This window comes from Salvelinus sp. IW2-2015, unplaced genomic scaffold (genome assembly GCF_002910315.2).
Source record: "Salvelinus sp. IW2-2015 unplaced genomic scaffold, ASM291031v2 Un_scaffold1377, whole genome shotgun sequence".
In the NCBI taxonomy this organism is placed as follows: domain Eukaryota; kingdom Metazoa; phylum Chordata; class Actinopteri; order Salmoniformes; family Salmonidae; genus Salvelinus; species Salvelinus sp. IW2-2015.
In genome coordinates, this window is record NW_019942867.1 from 157,135 (window position 1) to 176,385 (window position 19,251).

The 19,251-nt window shown below is 42.6% G+C and overlaps 1 protein-coding gene across 1 annotated transcript in view; it reads left to right on the forward strand.

Annotated features, from left to right (window-relative positions):
* Positions 1-465: 465 nt before the first annotated feature.
* The window catches only part of LOC112070598 (serine/threonine-protein kinase WNK4-like), a 69,048-nt gene continuing 50,262 nt past the window's right edge, over positions 466-19,251 (forward strand). Inside the window, exon 1 of the mRNA XM_070439048.1 lies at positions 466-1,629. Coding sequence (XP_070295149.1) covers positions 994-1,629 — 636 coding nt within the window. The 5' untranslated portion in view covers positions 466-993. The remainder of the gene's footprint in view (positions 1,630-19,251) is intronic.

Here is a 19,251-nt window from a genome sequence, read left to right on the forward strand (position 1 = left end):
AAAATGTTGTCAACTGCACATTTTAGTGGCCTTTTATATTCCCCAGCACAAGTGCACCTGTGTAATGATCATGCTGTTCATCAGTTTGTGGATATGCCACACCTGTCAGGTGGTTAGATTATTTTAACAAAGGAGAAATGCTCACCCACATGGATGTGAACTCATTTGTGTACAAAATATGAGAGAAAGAAGCTTTTTGTGGTATGGAAAATAAGCTTTTTGTGTGTATGGAAACTTTCTGGGATCTTTTATTTCAGCTCATGAAACATGGGACCAACACTTTACATGTTGCGTGTATATTTTTGTTCCGTGTACATTCACGGGAACTATAGCTTCACACCTATAATAGTCGATGGTTGCAGGCAAAACACAGGATCCGAAATGTGTTTTTGGGGGTGGAGCCCAATGCCCATTGAGTGTTCACTGTGCGCTCGAGCAGTCTACGCGTTGTTGATACAGATTTAAACCACATTGGGAGCGGACAGTTTGAAGACGTGCGACCAGAGACACAGTTTGAGGAATACTCGGATTAATGTCATTTATTTTTCGTCTGTCTATGAGCAAGACCACGACCAAGTAAATTATATTTGGCGGATTTAAACAAGCACTTTTTACTAGGGAGAACTCGAGAACGACCTTCATTCATGTTGAGGTGAAGAGACTTGTCAGCACACTTGTTGATTGTTAAATATTTGTTTGTATTATTTAGCCAATAGTGTAATAGCCTATAGTTGAATTGAACAGAAAAAAATCGAATGTATAAACCAAATATGTAGACACTTTATCTGTAGCCTATACTTATTTTTGTCTCATTTGGATTTTTGTAGTTTTTTGCCCGTTTTTATTTTTCGAAATAATCCACATTCCCTGCAACCTACGATGTTCCCTTGTCCGGTTTATGTTTTTGAATAGCCTTCATTCGGATTTGCACTATCCACTAGTTGGGGCACAAGACCCCACCTGTTGCATTTCGAGGCAAAACTCAAAACAGAAATGTCACAGCTAGAGGTCGACGTGGCCGGACTGAGTTTCTCCAAATTACCTGCTGGGTTCGACGCCAACTCCTGCTTCCCTGGCCGAATACCACCAAGGCGAAGGAGACACTCGGCAAACTCCAGGAGAAACTCGTACAGGTTGAGCAAAATAAATACCTTGGATTTGGAGCCTGAAGTTTACGATGATGCCCCTCTCTCCAAAAGTCACTCCTGGTCTGCTGATGATATTTTAGCAGAAACAGCGGCAGAGGAGAAAAAAGTGGACTCATCAGTACCAGCCTCACCTGTCTCAAGCCCGGGAACGAGCACGTGCTCACCTCCTGGTACCCAAGCATCAGACCCCAAACCACCTCTTGATACCTGGGACGCGCCACAGCCCAGCTCGCAAGTACAGGGCACAAGTTCAGATTCCGAGGAAGAAATCATTGACAAAAAGGTCATTTTATCTCGAGCTCCATTTGAAAGACAACGGGAGCAAGAGGAAAAGGATGAAATTGAAACCAAAGCCGTGGCGACGTCACCTGATGGAAGGTTCCTCAAATTCAACATTGAAATTGGGAGAGGGTCGTTTAAGACGGTGTACAAAGGCCTGGATACGGAGACAACAGTAGAAGTGGCATGGTGTGAGCTACAGGTAAATAATTAATCTGCTATGTTTTGTGTACAGATGGAGAACTCAAAAGAACACACATCATTCCCTTAAAATCTTATTTAGACTACCGCAAACAATTGTTAACAAAAGGCTTTCGCTCAGTCAAGCAAAGTTCTCTCTACATTGTGGAGTGGGTAACATGTGTGCTGTCTCGCTTAATTAACTGGGTGCTGTACTATATGTGACAATGACTTCAAATTAAATCTCAAGTTCAAGAACATTGGTAAACTGAGACACTTCAAAACATTAAAAAAAGAAGGACAAACATGAAAAAAAGACATAAGCTCATTTCACTTCTTTATTGTCGGGGGCAGGATAATGTGTTTAGGCAGTTATGCCTTCATCAGATCAAGAAGTGTGCCAAATCCATAGTTTTTATACAAGTGTTTAGGTGATAATTACAATTGCCCACACCTTCTCTTGACATTATCAGCCGCTCAGATAAGATGCCATACATGACTTAATTTATAATCTCTGTGCTATTTTGGTTTATGCCTATCAGTTTTTATCTGGTGTTATTGAGAACCCGTGTGGACCTACTGAGTTTAAAGCTCTCAAAGTAATCATACAAATAGCCCTATAAAGGACACCGCGCTTCCACACATGGGTGTCTTACATACAGTGGGTTTTGATCAGAGGCGCTTGCTCTTGAAAATGCTTCGCTCCAGTGCATTGCTTCGCTTGAAATTTGCATGAAGTAGAGCAAAAAATGTTCTACCGCTCCGCTAGCAGAGTTCTCGCCGCTCACCTTCCCGCAATCACCTGCACATTTCTCTGCGTGCCCTCGTTGAAAATGAATGGGGGTAGAACTTCTCCTGATGAATTCATTCTTGGTGAAAACAGCAGAAGTTCCACCCTCATACATTTTCAACGAGTACACGCAGAGAAATGTGCGGGGGAATGTGAGCGGCGGCGAGAACCTTGCTAGTGGAGCGTGAGAAAAAGTTGAGTTAATCAAATTTCTATTTTGAAATTTGCATAAAGTAGAGCACAACTCAACTGGAATCGAACCAGGGTCTGTAGTGACGCCTATAGCACGGAGATGCAGTGCCTTAGACCACTGCGCCACTCGGGAGCCACATTGAGTGACCTTTTACCATGGCCAATGATTCCTAGATACTGTTTCCATGTACTGTACTGAGGAAAAGCCCTTTTCATGCTGAGAGTACCAGTACATTCTGTAATCTATCTATGTGTGACCTCATAGTGGGAAAGCTGAACCTTTTGGTGGTGCTTGGGACAGAGAGATGAGTGGTAGTGTGACACTCAGGGCCTGACTGTCATCCTGCCTGGCCATTTCTCTTTTCATTGAGAACCACTGGTGCCAGCCAGCACTCATCCAGAGCTGCTTCTCACACCCAAACTTGAGCAATACTAGTTTAGAACAGATACACAGCAAGCAACTTGTTATTACATGTATTTGTAAAATTTGCAACACAGTCATTCATTCACAGAAATGCTTATTACTGAGACTGACTGCCTGGCCTCCCGTTTATCTTCTTGCAACACTTGCTCAAGATTACTCACACCAAAGTGACAATCAAGATCAAGATTACTCACACCAAAGTGGCAATCATTAATTTTCAAGTTTTTGTCACATGCACAAGTACAGTAAAACGTTTTTCTTGCAAACTCAAAACTAATATCAGCATAGCTGTGCCCAGGAGTTCCACCACCCTAGAAGACGATTTAGGGATTTAATAGATTTATGTTTCACTCAGAAATTATTATGGTAAAGAAATCAGTGTTCAGGACAGATCCACCATCTTTAGAATGACTATAACTCATCTTAATCTCCCCCAATGTCCCTCAGCAGAGCCTCCACTGACAGCTTGCAGAGAGTTGTTTATAGCAGCAGCAGACTCCCTGGCCAGGCAGCAACCATTGTAACAGGAGCCGCCCCCAACCCTCCATGGGGCAGCTGGGAAGCTGGAGGGAATAGCAGGGACCAGGAGGCGTCATTCTAAAACAAGCCACATGATATAGTACAGGGGAGTGAAAGGCGGCAGAGACTGGTGTGTCATTATGAAACAGGTTTTGTGCACTGAAAGACTAAGTTGGTTGTGCTTCACTGACCCGTTGAGTGTCGAAGTTAGTTGGCTACAGGGTTTCCAAGCAGGATGAGCAAGGTGCAGGGAGTCAGCCAACTCGGTTGAACAACCTCCTCAGCAATCAATCAAATTTCAATCAAATACATTTTATAAAGCCATTTTTACACCAGCAGTTGTCACAAAGTGCTATACAGATACTCAGCCTAAAACCCTAAAGAGCAAGCAATGCAGATGTAGGAGGAAAAACTCCCTAGAAAGGCAGGAACCTAGGAAGAAACCTAGAGAGGAACCAGGCCCCTAGGAGTGGCCAGTCCTCTTCTGGCTGTGTCAGGTGGAGATTATAAGAGCACATGTAAATTAAGGCCAGATTGTTCTTCAAGATGTTCATAGATGACCAACAGCGTCAAATAATAACCACAGTCGTTATAGAGGGTGAAGCAGTTCAACACCTCAGGAGTAAATGTCAGTTGGTTTTTCATAGCCGAGCATTCAGAGGTCGAGACAGCAGGTCCGGGATGAATTACCACGTCCGGTGAAACCGGTCAGGGTTTTGATAGTGGCAGCACGACCGGGTGGATGATTGGGGACAGGGACAGGTAGTCCTGAGGCATGGTCCTAGGGCTCATAGAGAGAGATTGAGGTTGCGAGAGAGTTCTTCTGACTCCCTGGCCTAAAACAAATCACACTGTGCATAATTACAAGGTCTCTCTCTCCCTCTCTCTCTTGGAAGTCCTGTAATGGCCCTTGAGTTCCTACCTCCAGAGTAACTAACTACATGAGTAAACCAGAACAGCAACCTGCCCAGGCCATGTATAGTTATGTGTGTGTGTGTGTGTGGTGACCTTTACCTGTCCTGTGTTTGTTGGGCTTTTCTGTTCTCCTTTGTTTCCTGTACACTTCACACACTGGGAGTTTCAAGGAGAAGCCCTGCACTGTGGAATGTCACCACAAGATTGATTGTAGCAGCACCTGGGTTAGGGTTAGGGTTGGGTTGTCGTTTTTTGGGGGAGGTGAGGGGGTAAAGCACACGAGGCCTGCCATGAATATGTTCTATGTTGTTGTGATGCATTTGATTTGTCATATTAGTTGTTTATGATTCCCATTGACATCTGTTATGTAAGTATTAAGACAGCGCTGGCCTTCTGACCTAGGCTTTAGGTCAAGTGTTGACATAATGTCCCTTATGAGGTATGATTACATCAAAAATAGACCAATGCTTATTTAGGCAACACTGCCTARAAATATAAAATCCGTATCTCTTGGATTTTTCCTTTCTCTGTCTTATCTCTGTGCACTAATTGAACTTCATGCTGCCTGTGCCTGTGTAAGAGTAACTCAGTGCATGATATAGAGAAGATATCTGGTTTACCTGTCCATGGCAAGGCTTGCTTGCATGTTAAAGACTTCTCTAATCAATCAAAACCTTTAGACACTCATTAAAATGACAGTTAAAGAAGACTAGATATTTCTTGGGAGATCTTGTTCTCAAGAACACGCACACACATACAGCTGTGTTTCCTTTTTCAAAATGTCAAGATGTCAGTGGGAATCAGACCCATGGGGAGAGAGAGAGAGAGAGAGAGAGAGAGAGAGAGGCCGCTTATACAAAGTATGAGCTGAACTAACTGAACCCTCCCTTACCCCACCTCTAGAAGAAAACAAGGAGGGCTTTCAGGCCAGAACTGACATTAGCTGTAAAAGCATTTGCCATACTAAACATGGGACTAGGATTTACAAACCCCAGACTGAGGCCAGGAGTCCATTGAAGTGTCTCTCAGTCCCTCCGTCACTTGAATAAGCGTATTCCTGTGCCACRCTAGGTGACAAGAGACTTGGTGACTAGTCTGGAACTTCCCTGGCTGGTAGCCCTAAATAATAAGCGTCCTTTACCCCTATATATTTCCCAAACAAAGACTTTTTTTCCCTCCCGTGGTGTTACTGTTCTCCGGGGGACACATTCTTCTGCTGCTCCAGCTGGAACCTTTTTTTCCCCGTCAGCCTTTTCCACTTCAGAATGTCGCTCTTACCGCCTGTGGAGTGATTGAGCTAATCCAACTTGCCCTCTTAATTTATTTTACCCACAATACCCAGTTTAATTAGCCCTGATAAATTGCTGGGGGTCTCTACAAGGGCTACCATGGTGATGGTGGTCTGCTCTGACACCCCATGACAATCCCACACCCCATCCCTAAACGTGTGTAAGCGAGACAAACACTACTGTACTCATGGGCCTTCAGCGCAGCTAATGAGACTGCCCAAGGCTACCGGTAGTGATGCCACCGTGGCTGACTACGTGGCTCTGATCAAGGATAACACCGACTGGCTGGCTGACTGACTCAGCCTCTCAGCAGGCTTGCCCCCACACCCCCTGTCCATTCATTAACATGCAGTTTAGCGCTCATAATGTTTCACTGCCTTCACTGAGTGTGAAGGAAAACGGAGGGGAGCACTGCACACACTCAAGCAGCACTACATCCGTTTGGCTCTGGTTCATAAGCTGTGCTAACTGTGAAAAAAAGCAAACACCATTTAATTAAAACTGGCTATATTTAGGGGTCAACTGGTTTAATGGGAGTGCTGGCCAACATGTCCAGATGACTTGGATGGAGCCTGCTAGCAGGAAAGCCAATCATCTCTCCTTCACCTGGGGCAGATTCAGTTTGCACAATGTTACATAACACTGCAGCCATGGAGGTAGAAATTGATTATAAATGCGGATTACTTCTATGATATCTATCATGCAGTGCTCTTAGTACTGAATATAGTCCTCATTCATCTCAGACTGCTTGATTGGTCGTGGCTGGGTTAGGGTTGGGAGGTGGGGCAATTTTGGTGGGACAAAGTAGGTGGGAAGTAGCTTTATCTTTATGTCTGTATTTTATGTATGTGTTGATGACAGATACTTACACAAGTCATTCTCTGTTACGTTTTGGGAAATGGGGCTTGGACGCCAGTTCTCATGAGGAACGATAATGGACACTGACCCTGTCCGATCCAACACATCTCATTGCCTTCGGAAAGTATTCAGACCCCATGACTTTTTCCACATTTTATTTTGTTACAGCCATATTCTAAAATGGATTAAATAAAAATATAAACCTCAGCAATCTATACACAATACCCCATAATGATAAAGTAAAAACAGGTTTTTAGCAAATTTATTCAATATAAAAACCAGAAATACATTATTTACGTAAGTATTCAGAGCCTTTGCTATGACACTCAAAATTGAGCTCAAGTGCATCCTGTTTCCGTTGATCATCCTTGATGTTTCAACAACTTGATTGGAGTCCACCTGTGGTAAATTCAATTGATTAGACATGATTTGGAAAGGCACACACCTGTCTATATAAGGTCCCACAGTTGACAGTGCATGTCACAGCAAAAACCAAGCCATGAGGTCAAAGGAATTGTCCGTAGAGCTCAGAGACAGGATTGTATCTAGGCACAGATCTGGGGAAGGGTACCAAAACATTTCTGCAGCGTTGAAGGTCCCCAAGAACACAGTGTCCTCCATCATTCTTAAATGGAAGAAGTTTGCAACCACCAAGACTCTTCCTAGAGCTGGCCGCCCAGCCAAACTGGACCTCAGACTGGGGCGAAGGTTCACCTTCCAACAGGACAACGACCCTAAGCACACAGCCAAGACAACGCAGGAGTGGCTTTGGGACAAGTCTCTGAATGTCCTTGAGTGGCCCACCCAGAGCCCGGACTTGAACCCGATCGAACATCTCTGGAGAGACCTGAAAATAGCTGTGCAGCAACGCTCCCCATCCAACCCGACAGAGATTGAGAGGATCTGCAGAGAAGAATGGGAGAAACTCCCCAAATACAGGTGTGCCAAGCTTGTAGCGTCATACTCAAGAAGACTCGAGGCTGTAGTCGCTGCCAAAGGTGCTTCAACAAAGTACTGAATCAAGTGTCTGAATACTTACATTTTTAAAATAAATTAGCAAAAATGTATAAACCTGTTTTTGCTTTGTCAGTATGGGTTATTATGTGTAGATTGATGAGGGGGAAAAATCAATTTAGTCAATTTTATAATAAGGCTGTAACGTAACAAAAGGCATTGTACATGTTTTTTTTTGTGACAAAGAAGTTGTTGACTATAGATAAAATGCAGTAGTTGGTGGACAACAAGTTGCCTTAAAGGGACCTTGTCACATCTCTCTTGTGTTTTTCATACTCAGCATTGCACCACTCCTGTCCCTCCCATGCCTCGGGTTGCTCTCTCTCTCTCAGGATCCCTGCAATGGCCCTTGAGGAGGGGCAGATATAACCGTTACTATCTCCAGAGTAACTAACCCTAAACCTGATTGAACCATAATAACGATGTGCAAAGGCCATGTATAGTTACTCTGTGTATGTGTGTGGTGTCCTTCTTTATCTGTCCTATGTTTGTTGGGCTTTTCTGTTCTCTTTTGTTTGCTGTACATTTCACACACTGGGAGTTTCAATGAGAAGCCCTGCACGGTGGAATGTCACCACAAGATTGATTGTAGCAGCACCTGGGTTAGGGTTAGGGTTGTGTTGTTGTTTTTTGGGGGAGGTGAGGGGGTAAAGCACACGAGGCCTGCCATGAATATGTTCTATGTTGTTGTGATGCATTTGATTTGTCATAGCAGTTGTTTATGATTCCCAATGACATCTGTTATGTAAGTATTAAGACAGCGCTGGCCTTCTGACCTAGGCTTCAGGTCAAGTGTTGACATAATGTCCCCTTATGAGGTATGATTACATCAAAAATAGACCAATGCTTATTTAGCCAACACTACCTTTGAGGTGCTTGTTTCTGTAATCCTTGTTGATTATACAGTGCCTTGCAAAAGTATTCATACCCCTTGGATTTCTTCACGTTTTATTGTGTTACAAAGTGGGAATGAAATGGATTTAAATGTAACTTTTTGTCAACAACCTACACAATACTTGAATGTCAAAATGAATAGAAATATAGTTGTTGCATAAGTGTTCAGTCAATACATGTTAGAAACCCCTTTGACAGTGATTTACAGCTGTGAGTCTTCTTGGGTAAGTCTCTAAGAGCTTTTCACACCAGGATTGTGCAATATTAACCCATTATTCTTTCCATAATTCTTCAAGCTCTGTCAAGATGTTGGTAATCATGGCTAGACAGCAAATTTCAAGTCTTGCCATAGATTTTCAAGTAGATTTAAGTCTAATCTGTAACTTGGTCTTGTGTTGTAGGTTATTGATCTGCTGAAAGGGGAATTGGTCTCCCTCTGTCTGATGTAAAGCAGACTGAAGTAGATTTTCCTCTAGGATTTTGGTTGTGCTTAACTTCATCCCGTTTCTTTTTATCCTGAAAAACTCCCCAGTATTTGCGGATGTCAAGCATAGCAATAACATGATGCAGCCATCACCATGCTTGAAAATAAGGAGGCAGTTACTCAGTGATGTGTTTTATTGGATTTGCCCCAAACATAAATCTTTGAATTTAGGCCAAAAAGCATATTAATTTGCTTTGTTTTTTGCAGTATTAGTTTAGTGCCTTGTTGCATGTTTTAGAATATTTGTGTTCTGTTTATTTTCTGTCATTATTGTTGAGTAATAATTTTTTATTTATCCCTTATTTTACCAGGTAAGTTGACTGAGAACACATTCTCATTTGCAGCAATGACCTGGGGAATAGTTACAGGGGAGAGGGATGAATGAGCCAATTGCAATTGCAAACTGGGGATGATTAGGTGACTGTGTTGGTATGAGGGCCAGAATTGGAATTTAGCCAGGACACCAGGGTTAACACCCCTACTCTTACAATAAGTGCCATGGGATCTTCAGTGACCACAGAGAGTCAGGACACCCATTTAACATCCCATCTGAAAGACAGCACCCTACACAAGGCAATATCCCCAATCACTGCCCTGGGGCATTGGGATATTTTTTTAGACCAGAGGAAAGGGTGCCTCTTACTGGCCCTTCAACACCACTTCCACCAGTATCTGGTCTCCCATCCAGGACCAACCCTGCTTAGCTTCAGAAGCAAGCCAGCAGTGGGATGCAGGGTGGTATGCTGCAACGTTGATTCATCTTCAGTTTTCTTCTATCACAGCCATTGAACTCTGTAACTGTTTTAAAATCACCAATGGCCTCATGGTAACATCCCTGAGCAGTTTAATTCCCTTCCTGCAAAAAATGTAAATTAAATCAATTTGAATCCCACTTTGTAACAAAATACAAGGGGTATGAATACTTTTGTAAGGCACAGTAGAGGCATGAATGGGTTTTTGTAGTATTTCTTTATAAACTCGTGCAGAAAACATCGACCCCCTTAGGGTACCTCCCATTGTGGTCTCTTAAACCGTGAACCAGGTCTCCCGTCAACACGTATCCATTATGTAGAAGAAGAGCAACAGTGCCTCAGCTCTGCACTTTTCCTTTTGTTGTCTGACTGAAACCTGCTAAACATACCTACTAAAACCATGAGTAGTTCTGTTCCTCAACCAACCAATATAACCCATTGCATGTGTAAAACTAGCCTAAATATATGCTGTGATCAGTCTTGTTTTTACTTGTAGTTCCTAACTGACTATAAGACGAATTTGAAACATGTTCTGATTATGTTTTCAGGTCAAAATCAGTGCCCCTGAACCTCATTGTCTATTAAGTTACAAAGAGAATTTGCATTGGTACAGACCAAGGCACACAGCTTTAGTAACAGATTTCATGCTGCTTTGTGCTGATAAACTATTATTTTAAAGCCTCAAAGTGGACAGGGATAATTGACAAATTAACTTGGCGGATGTAGGCTTCTATGATTGGGCTTGGGATAATGGGTGAGATTCTGTTTAATATGCTTTGCTTATCCCCCACTGGCACCTTTGCCAATTGAATAACATCATATTCCCTTAGCATTTTTTAAATTCACAAACATCACTTTGGTACTCGGTGTGTGTGTGGTGTGTTTTTTTCCCTCCTTTCATATTCTTAGAGAGCAGCATGGATCAGAGGAAAGTTTTTCAGAGCTTAGTTTCCACTGCCTGAAAAAAATAAGCGCTTGCTGAAACGTTTTAAACGCTATAGTGTGTTTCACGACTCGTGAAATTTGCAACTCAGCATTGTATGTACTGTGGATTGCACCCTTCAACATGGCTCCCCCTTTTCTCAGGACTTTGTCTTCATATCTATCTAGCTACCAGTAGAGAGAGAGATAGAGACTGAGAAGTAGCCAGTAAGATAAACGTGAGGTGGGAAGGAGAGAGAGAGCAGAGTTTAATAATTGTAACTGAACTTAGAAGGCCCTGTGTATGTCACGACTTCTGCCGAAGTCGATGCCTCTCCTTGTTCGGGCGGTGTTCGGCGGTCGACGGTCTTCTAGCCATCGCCGATCCATTTTTAATTTTCCATTTGTTTTGTCTAGTTTTCCCACACACCTGGTTCTCATTTATTTCCCTCATGTGTTATGTATTTAACCCTCTGTTTCCCCGATGTCTTTGTGTGGTGTTGTTTATCTGTTTGCATGTATGCGCACGTTAGGCTGGGTGCGCTGGGTTATGTTAAACCCATATTTGTATTTTCGTGTTCGTTTGTGCCGTGTGCTTTTGGTTCGCCAAATAAAAGGCTCTGTTTTGCCACCAAGGGCTGACTTCCTACAGCCCTTCACGCATACCTTGACAGTGTATGTCTTTTTTAATCACCTTAGTTTTGCTATGAATGAGGATTGGGTTCTGAAAGCCTCCATTCCCATAGCTGCCAGAATCTCAGAATTGAACGCTACAGTATTAGTACTACGAATGTAGAGCTGAAAAGTGACAATCTAGTCTCTGAGTTGAAGGCTATTAGCAGTACAAAATGTTAATAGAAGTCAAGTTACGATTTCCATGGTTACCTTAAGATATTTCACCTGTTCCTTAAACAAACAGTGAACAACTGCCATGATTCAAGAGCTGCGTTAGCAGACCTCAGTGGCACAGCAACAGCTGCCAGAGAGAGAGAGAGAGAGAGAGAGACAGAGAGAGAGAGAGAGAGAGCATAAAACACATTGTGAAACACTGTCATAACATGTTCCTTGTCCTGCTGGTTCCCCAGCTACCCTGTCTAATTATCAGTTAGACAGCAGGTAAATGACAGACCATACATGAAAGTTACAATCAGACAGATGTGCAACTAAAGGCTCACATTTGTTCTCTGTATGTCTTTGAGCTAATTTTCTGCCGCCCAATTAGCTTATTGGGGAAAAAAACTACGGCAGTTCCCCAAGATAAAGTGTACTCTACTCTGTCTCTCTCTCACAATATAGGCCATTGGGAAACCCACACAATTTTTTTTTTACGGAGAATATGATGAACTGGCATTACGTCAAATCAAATTCATATTTTAGTTTATAATGGACTGTATTGTGTTCTTTGCACCCTGCCATCCGGAGTTTGTTTGATTCTCTCACAAGGAGATACCGCTAACTCTATGTCATTACCGACCATATCATGTTCAATGAGACCAGTCCAGTTTTTTCAAGTTCTCTACTGGTATTTGGAACTTCTGAAACTTTATCAATTCATAGTACATCTTTTTTGGATTATATTGTGCTCCAGATGGACAAAGGTTACTGGCTTCAAAGAACAAGAGCCACAGAGGTTTGACAGCTCATTTTGAATCGGCCTGTTTTAACACCTCGGAGGATGCCTTGTCCGTCGGTTGTAAATGTTTTTCATATTTCTCTATCACATTCTTTTGCTTGACATTAATTACCTTTGCCTTCAGAAATATATAATTTATGTTTTTCTAATCTGCTGTCTTTAGAGTATTTTACCTCCTTCAGTCTCTTCTCAATTAGGGCTCCTAAATTCACTATAACTTAATATGGATGATAAAAGCTATTTGTGTTAGCCATAGACCCTTTTGACATCTCTTCCTAAAAACAATGACTGGACGTAGACCAGTTATTTTCCAACCCACCATCCATCTTTCTTGTACTCTGTCCTCCCCTCTCCTCCTCTCTCATGGTCTTTGTCGCTGTCTCTTTTCCCTCTCCTCCCATGGTATCTATGTCTTTACTGCGTTTATTGCCTATACTGTTATTACCTCCCAAATCATATAGTGYAAGGGGAACAATCTTGTACAATATATTCATCTTCACATATGAGCCTGGCTATATAGCTGTATGGTGTGTGGATAGCAACAGTTCCAACGGTACTGTCATCATCCTTACATGTCCCTGACCTTAACACCCTATTGGTTTAACAATCACGCCCTGGTCTGTTTCACCTGTCCTTGTGATTGTCTCCACCCTCTCCAGGTGTCGCTTATTTTTCCCAGTGTATTTATTTCCTGTCTCTCTGTGCCAGTTCGTCTTGTATGTTCCGAGTCAACCAGCGTTTTCCCCGTTCTCCTGCTTTTTGCATTCTCCTTTTTCTAGTCCTCCCGGTTTTGACCCTTGCCTGTTTCTGGACTTTGTACCCACCTGCCTGACCATTTTGCCTGCCTTGACCACGAGCCTGCCTGCCACTCTGTACCTCCTGGACTCTGATCTGGTTTTGACCTTTTTGCCTGTCCACGGCCATTCTCTTGCTTACCCCTTTGGATTAATAAACATTGTAAGACTCCAACCATCTGTCTCCTGTGTCTGCATCTGGGTCTCACCTTGTACCTTGATATTAACAGGCTCAGGGGTCCTTATACACTTACAGTTGAATGCTTACATGTGTACATGTATGTATCATGTTCTGTCTAGACATTGACATAGTCAGAAGGGGGTTGTAACAGACCATTCCATCTAGATGATCCTGGCAGTCGACACTCAACAGATTGAGCAAGAGCGACGCATATCGGAAATATCATGTGGCAGTACAGTAATGGGCTACATACATATGAGCGAGATATTCAGGTATAATAAATATGTGACAAAAGATATTGCAGTTTAATCATTTTATGACCTCACTAAACTCAAAGAAATGGGTCACTTTACTTCGTATCATTCTGAGCTCCTCTAGGTTATCTGTGAATGACCCGGGGTCGTAGTTCCACAACTCATACCATTAATTTTAACTGCTGAGTATTTTCTTCTATAGTTCCACCCTTTACTTTCCAAGTGAACTGCATTAAAGGTGTCTCCACGTGTCACAAAAGGTATAATGAAATAATAATTGAATTGTCATTGAGCTTTGTTTTGTGCTATTATAAGAGTGGGCATGGTTTTGCAGTGCTACTAGCATGTAGTGTTCTTTACTTGAGTGGCAGACGGTTGGTTCTTGCCAGTTGCCATCACCTGTATATGTAATGACTCATTAAACCTCCCAGTTTTACATTCAACACACCTGGACATTTTATCACAAACACCTATGAGCTGTCATGACGTTTACAATGATGTTTACAAACAACAGAATATCTCAAACGTCATTCATATTCATGATTCACTCCAATTACAGGCCTGAAAGTCCCWTTGTTTTTAGCATGGAAGCRCGCCTGAAATATGCCCATTGTTTACCTTAGCGTAATGAAAAGAAACAGCTGTTTGTGGGATTGGGATCTGGTCCACGCTCAGCATTATTAACCTATTAAACCATGTGACTGTCCCGGCAGAAGCCCAATATACAATTAAGAGTGTACCCTGGAGTCTTATTTTCTGCACCTCAGCTGGTTCCAACACACACACACACACACACACACCACACCACACACCAACACACACACACACACCCACACACACACACACACACCACACACACCCACACACACACACACACACACACACAACCACACACACACACACACACACACACACACACACACACACACACGCACGCACCACACGCGCGCAGAGACTGACACACAGGGCCGGCTCTAGCCTTTTGGGGGCCCTAAGCGAGATTTGGTCCCCGCCTTTTTTAAAGTGAATTTCCTGCAATTCTACACATTTTGCCATCGTACAGAGAGAAATAAATGTCAGTTTTACAGCTAATTTACCGCTATTCTACACATTTTGCCATGGGGTGGAGAGACATTTTTTCACTTTAAAGCTAGTTCCGTGCAGTTCTACACATTTTGCCATGACTTATGCTATGTTAATAATATCTGAGGGAAAATTACTGACAAAATCAATGGGGGCCTCTGGGCACATGCCCTGCGTGCCTCATGCCCTGCCTGCCTGTTCGGTATTTGGCCATGATTAATACAATTTTAGATGGCTGGCTATAATTTACCAATCAAGGAATTGTTAGCTGACATGGCTAATTGATTGACTGTCAGTGACTGACATAACAAGAGAACAATTGCTGATCCACAACCAAATTTCAAACTTGTGCCTTGTGTATTCTGCTATTCTAACTCTCAATATTAAGTTGAGATCCCAACTGAGGTCCTAAGAAATGTTTTATGATGAGTGTGTGGGTTGGTGGCCCCCTAGCGACTTGGAGCCCTAAGCGACCGCTTATGTTGCTTATGCTTGGAGCCGGCCCTGCTGACACATCATATCACATCACATTTGTTTCAGATCATCATGCTCCATTACTCATTGACATGGACAGGACGGATAGACTGCACCGTTACCACTGTAGGTATTGCACTTGTGGATCTGTTTGGATGCAAATATCCATCTGATGGTATTTCTGTTTGATTTATGGTAGCGGAAGGAAATCCAAGTCTTATGCGACAGCGGATATCTAATTCTCAGTTGCCAAGAAAGAAATCCTAGTGAATTCAAATCCTAAGAGCTAAGGGCTTTCTTATATTAGCTGTGAGTGTTATCAGCTTAGCCAAGCTGCGTTATCAAGCCAAGGCTCTTATTTTGAGGGTCTGCAGTGCATATACAAACAGCCCAGGATTGAGAGAGCAGGATTGAGAGTGTTATTGTATGGTGGAGTGTAACTTGACTATGACTATCTCTTTCACCCTGAATTAGGATACTAGGTGATAAATGTATATTCCCAAGTTTCGAACGTAGGTGCACAGGTCGAGAGAAAAATTTGAGTCATCAAGGTGACAGACAGTGACACGTTCAATACCGCCTTGCACACACTTGTCTGCATCTAGCTGATCTAGGGTGTAATCATTAGTCCAACAGTTGCAAAAGAGACTTTCTTTTGGACGAATTCAAGTATGTTTATCCCCGTTTCGTTCTAGTTGCTTACGTTTTCAAGAAACATTTTTCGACAATCGGTGGAATGAATACACCCGTGATCACACGCAAACACAGTTCACTTTCATAGCAGCCACATACAAACAGCATGATCATTTTGCTCGTTGTAAAATTCCATCTCGCATTCTCCTCCTCTCACCTTTTCCGTTTGCTTGTGGACTTCAGTGCACAACTCATCAGTTGTCTGTGACCAGGCGAAAAAACCTTTTCAAGCCAAACCTTCATATCATAACTATTAACCGCTACACACAGCCTACATCGTTGTCACCATATTAGCTAATGTCATAGCTAGTCAACATAGCTACTAAAACTAACGTGTTAGTAAACCCGCTACAATCATGCAGTACAGTGTACAGTCAGCAAGCAGTTAAGCAGTTACACCGGTGGGCCCGGTGGCAATAAATTAATAAAATCAAAAGCTTACCTTGACTTGGAATAGTTCCAGTGTTGGATAGCCATAGCCAGCTAGCTAACATAACATCCCTCTCTGTTTGAGCCAGGTGTTTGAGTTGGCTAAACTAGCTAGCTGCATTCACTAGCAAAGTGAAAGTGGAAGAAAAAAAATACAACAAAATATAGCTATCTCTCTCTCTTGCTTCTCCTTCATTTTTAAATAAATACATTTGTTCAAAAATGTGTTCAACTACTCACCACATTTTATGCACTGCAGTGCTAGCTAGCTGTAGCTTATGCTTTCAGTACTAGATTCATTCTCTGATCCTTTATTGGGTGGACAACATGTCAGTTCATGCTGCAAGAGCTTACATAGGTTGGAGGGCATCCTCTGGAAGTTGTCATAATTAGTGTGTAAGTCTATGGAAGGGGGTGAGAACCATGAGCCTCCTAGGTTTTGTATTGAAGTCAATGTACCCAGAAGAGGACGGAAACTAGCTGACCTCCGGCTACACCATGATGCTACCATACAGAGTGCTGTTGAGGCTACTGTAGACCTTCTTTGCAAAACAGTGTTTTAATCAATTATTTGGTGACGTGAATATATTTAGTATAGTTTCATCTAAAAATGCTAACTTTTTAAATGTTTCACTTAATGTTTCACTAAATTCACTGAGGAGGATGGTCCTGAGCCTCCACTGTCCCCCATGTCTTTTGTGTTTCTCAGTGTAGCTTCACTCCTGTGACCAGAGGTTGACTTAACATTCAGCACAAATTGATCTCCTTTAAAAAATATTAAGAAATAGGGCGATGGGGAATCTGGTCGTTTTTTGATTTATTTTTGTGACTTGATTTTCAGCATCCTTCATGCAGTGACAGTGTTATGTTTGATGGGGCATAATCGTAATTGGAGCTGGCCTCTGGCGCCATCCATTTGGGATTACCTGAGGTCAGAGTGAAACCAAACCAGTAAACAAGGAGGAGGATAATTGTAATGGGATTTAACTAGCAGAGCTCCTGGTAAGACGCTTCAGGAGGGTGGTCACGTGTGCTAGCAAGGCAGAGGTCCTGGGTTTGAGCCTCGGTGTGAGCCGAACAGGAGGAAGTGGACCTCGCTAAGCAAGCAACGTGACGTCCTTTACACCAGCATGACCCCATTCATACCATAGACCCTTTAGTTCTGATGCTAAATGGCTTATCTAGGATCAAACTCTGCAGATCAATAGTTCTTAACCTCAGACTTATCATTACACATTTACTATTAGTTGCTAGTTGTTAACCTATTTCTAGGTTAGTTCAACTTTGATTCAAAGTGGCAGGCGTGAAATGATCTGAAAACTCAATCTGCTACAAACTACCTATCAAAGTAAAGCCCTACAATATCTACAGAATCAGTGTTCAATAACTCCTGGATCTGGTAGTTCAAAGCGAATCTTATCACCCTGTGTTTTAGTGTTTAACAGACACATTCTTGTTTCTCTGCTCTTCCTTTGTTCTCCTGGTGGACATGGCAATCCTATAGCCCTGACAGGCTCTGCTTCTGTACCTCCAAAGGCACTAGTTAAAGCCCTTGACGGGGAACATCTGTGGGGTAAGATTGCACCAGGCTTTTCCAGAGAACCCGGAGGCTTTACGAGACAGAGGCCGGTTTAATGAGACATTCTCAACTGCTCTGGCCAGGGCTTTGGAGTTGCCCGTCCCTGACACACCCTCACATGGCTTGATTTTCTATGGAGAAACTTGGGGGGGGCTTCAGGCCTTCACCTTTTACAGGCCCGCTTTATTGTCATTTACTGTTTACTTCTTCCTTGGATACAGTTCAGTCTTTGTCTCTATATTGATTTGTACAAAGAATGGTCTGGTGTGACAGTATACGGAAAGTGTTGTTGAATCAACTTAATGGTGGTATTTATTGATGAAGACACAGGTGCACTGGTCTATGCCTGGTATAATTTGTGTCAAGTTGATAAGAGAACAGTGATGTATAGATTTTTCTTTCAATATGTCACTCATTCTTATCATTTTCGTACATAGTCATTCCGAAACCTTTTATTCGTCAACCTGTTTGGTTTGTGTCTGGTTCTAAGCAAATACATAACCTTGTGGGTCAGGGTTAAAACAGAAGATCCTACACCTCCTCCGCTCCCTCCACCCTGCAGATCTTTTCTGTGCTCAGAGACAAGGAGCGAGCCAAGGAGCGAGCAAGGCATGCTGTGAGTTGGCCCCAGCCCCCAAGGTCGATGAGGGAGATATAATGTCAGTTTCCTTATCAAATCAGCTGTGACTCGCTTTCTCTCATTGTTTGTTTTTTCTACTGATGTTTTCCAACGGTCGAAACATGCAACGTCAGTGCTTCTTTGGAGCATGAGCTGAGGCCTTAGCAGTGTTATTTGAGTCAGTTAGACCCTATGACATCAGTTTCACTTGTCTTAGTCAGTGATATCCTCTTCACTACGTCTTAGCTACCCCCCAATCAGGAACCTGAATGGCTTTAACAGGGGTTCAAGTTTTCAGTCTGGCAGATATCTCTCTCTCCTCCCTTGGATATTTATACCCCAATGTGTGTCCCTCCAGCTGTTATTTACCTGAACAAACACCACAGCCACAGGGACTACTCAGTTACCCCTAAATGGTTTGTGTAGGTCATCAGAGCCACAGAGAAGCACCAGTATACCTTGACTCTGGTTGGCTCTTGAGATTCAGGAAGGAGAAAAGTGGCTGTAGGTTAAAGAAGTACCCTGAAGCACTCCGCACAAATACAAAAGGACCCAAACACATGGCATGATAATAATCTTATGTCTGTTTCATGGCCTTTCACAGTCAATAGCTAATGTCTGTCAGTTTGAACTGCAATCACGTGCAAATCAATACAGTAGTGCAGCAGGTTTCTCAGCAAATCTCTGCAGGTGGGTTTGACTGGTTTATTTTCATGGGAATTAAGATTTGTAATTTACCAGTAGCTTAATAGTATTAGCTCACAAGTCTCTAATCTCTACCAGCCCCTAACCTCTAGTTAGTAGACTATGTATGATGAATTGCCTAATAACCTGCTAACACATTCATTTCCAT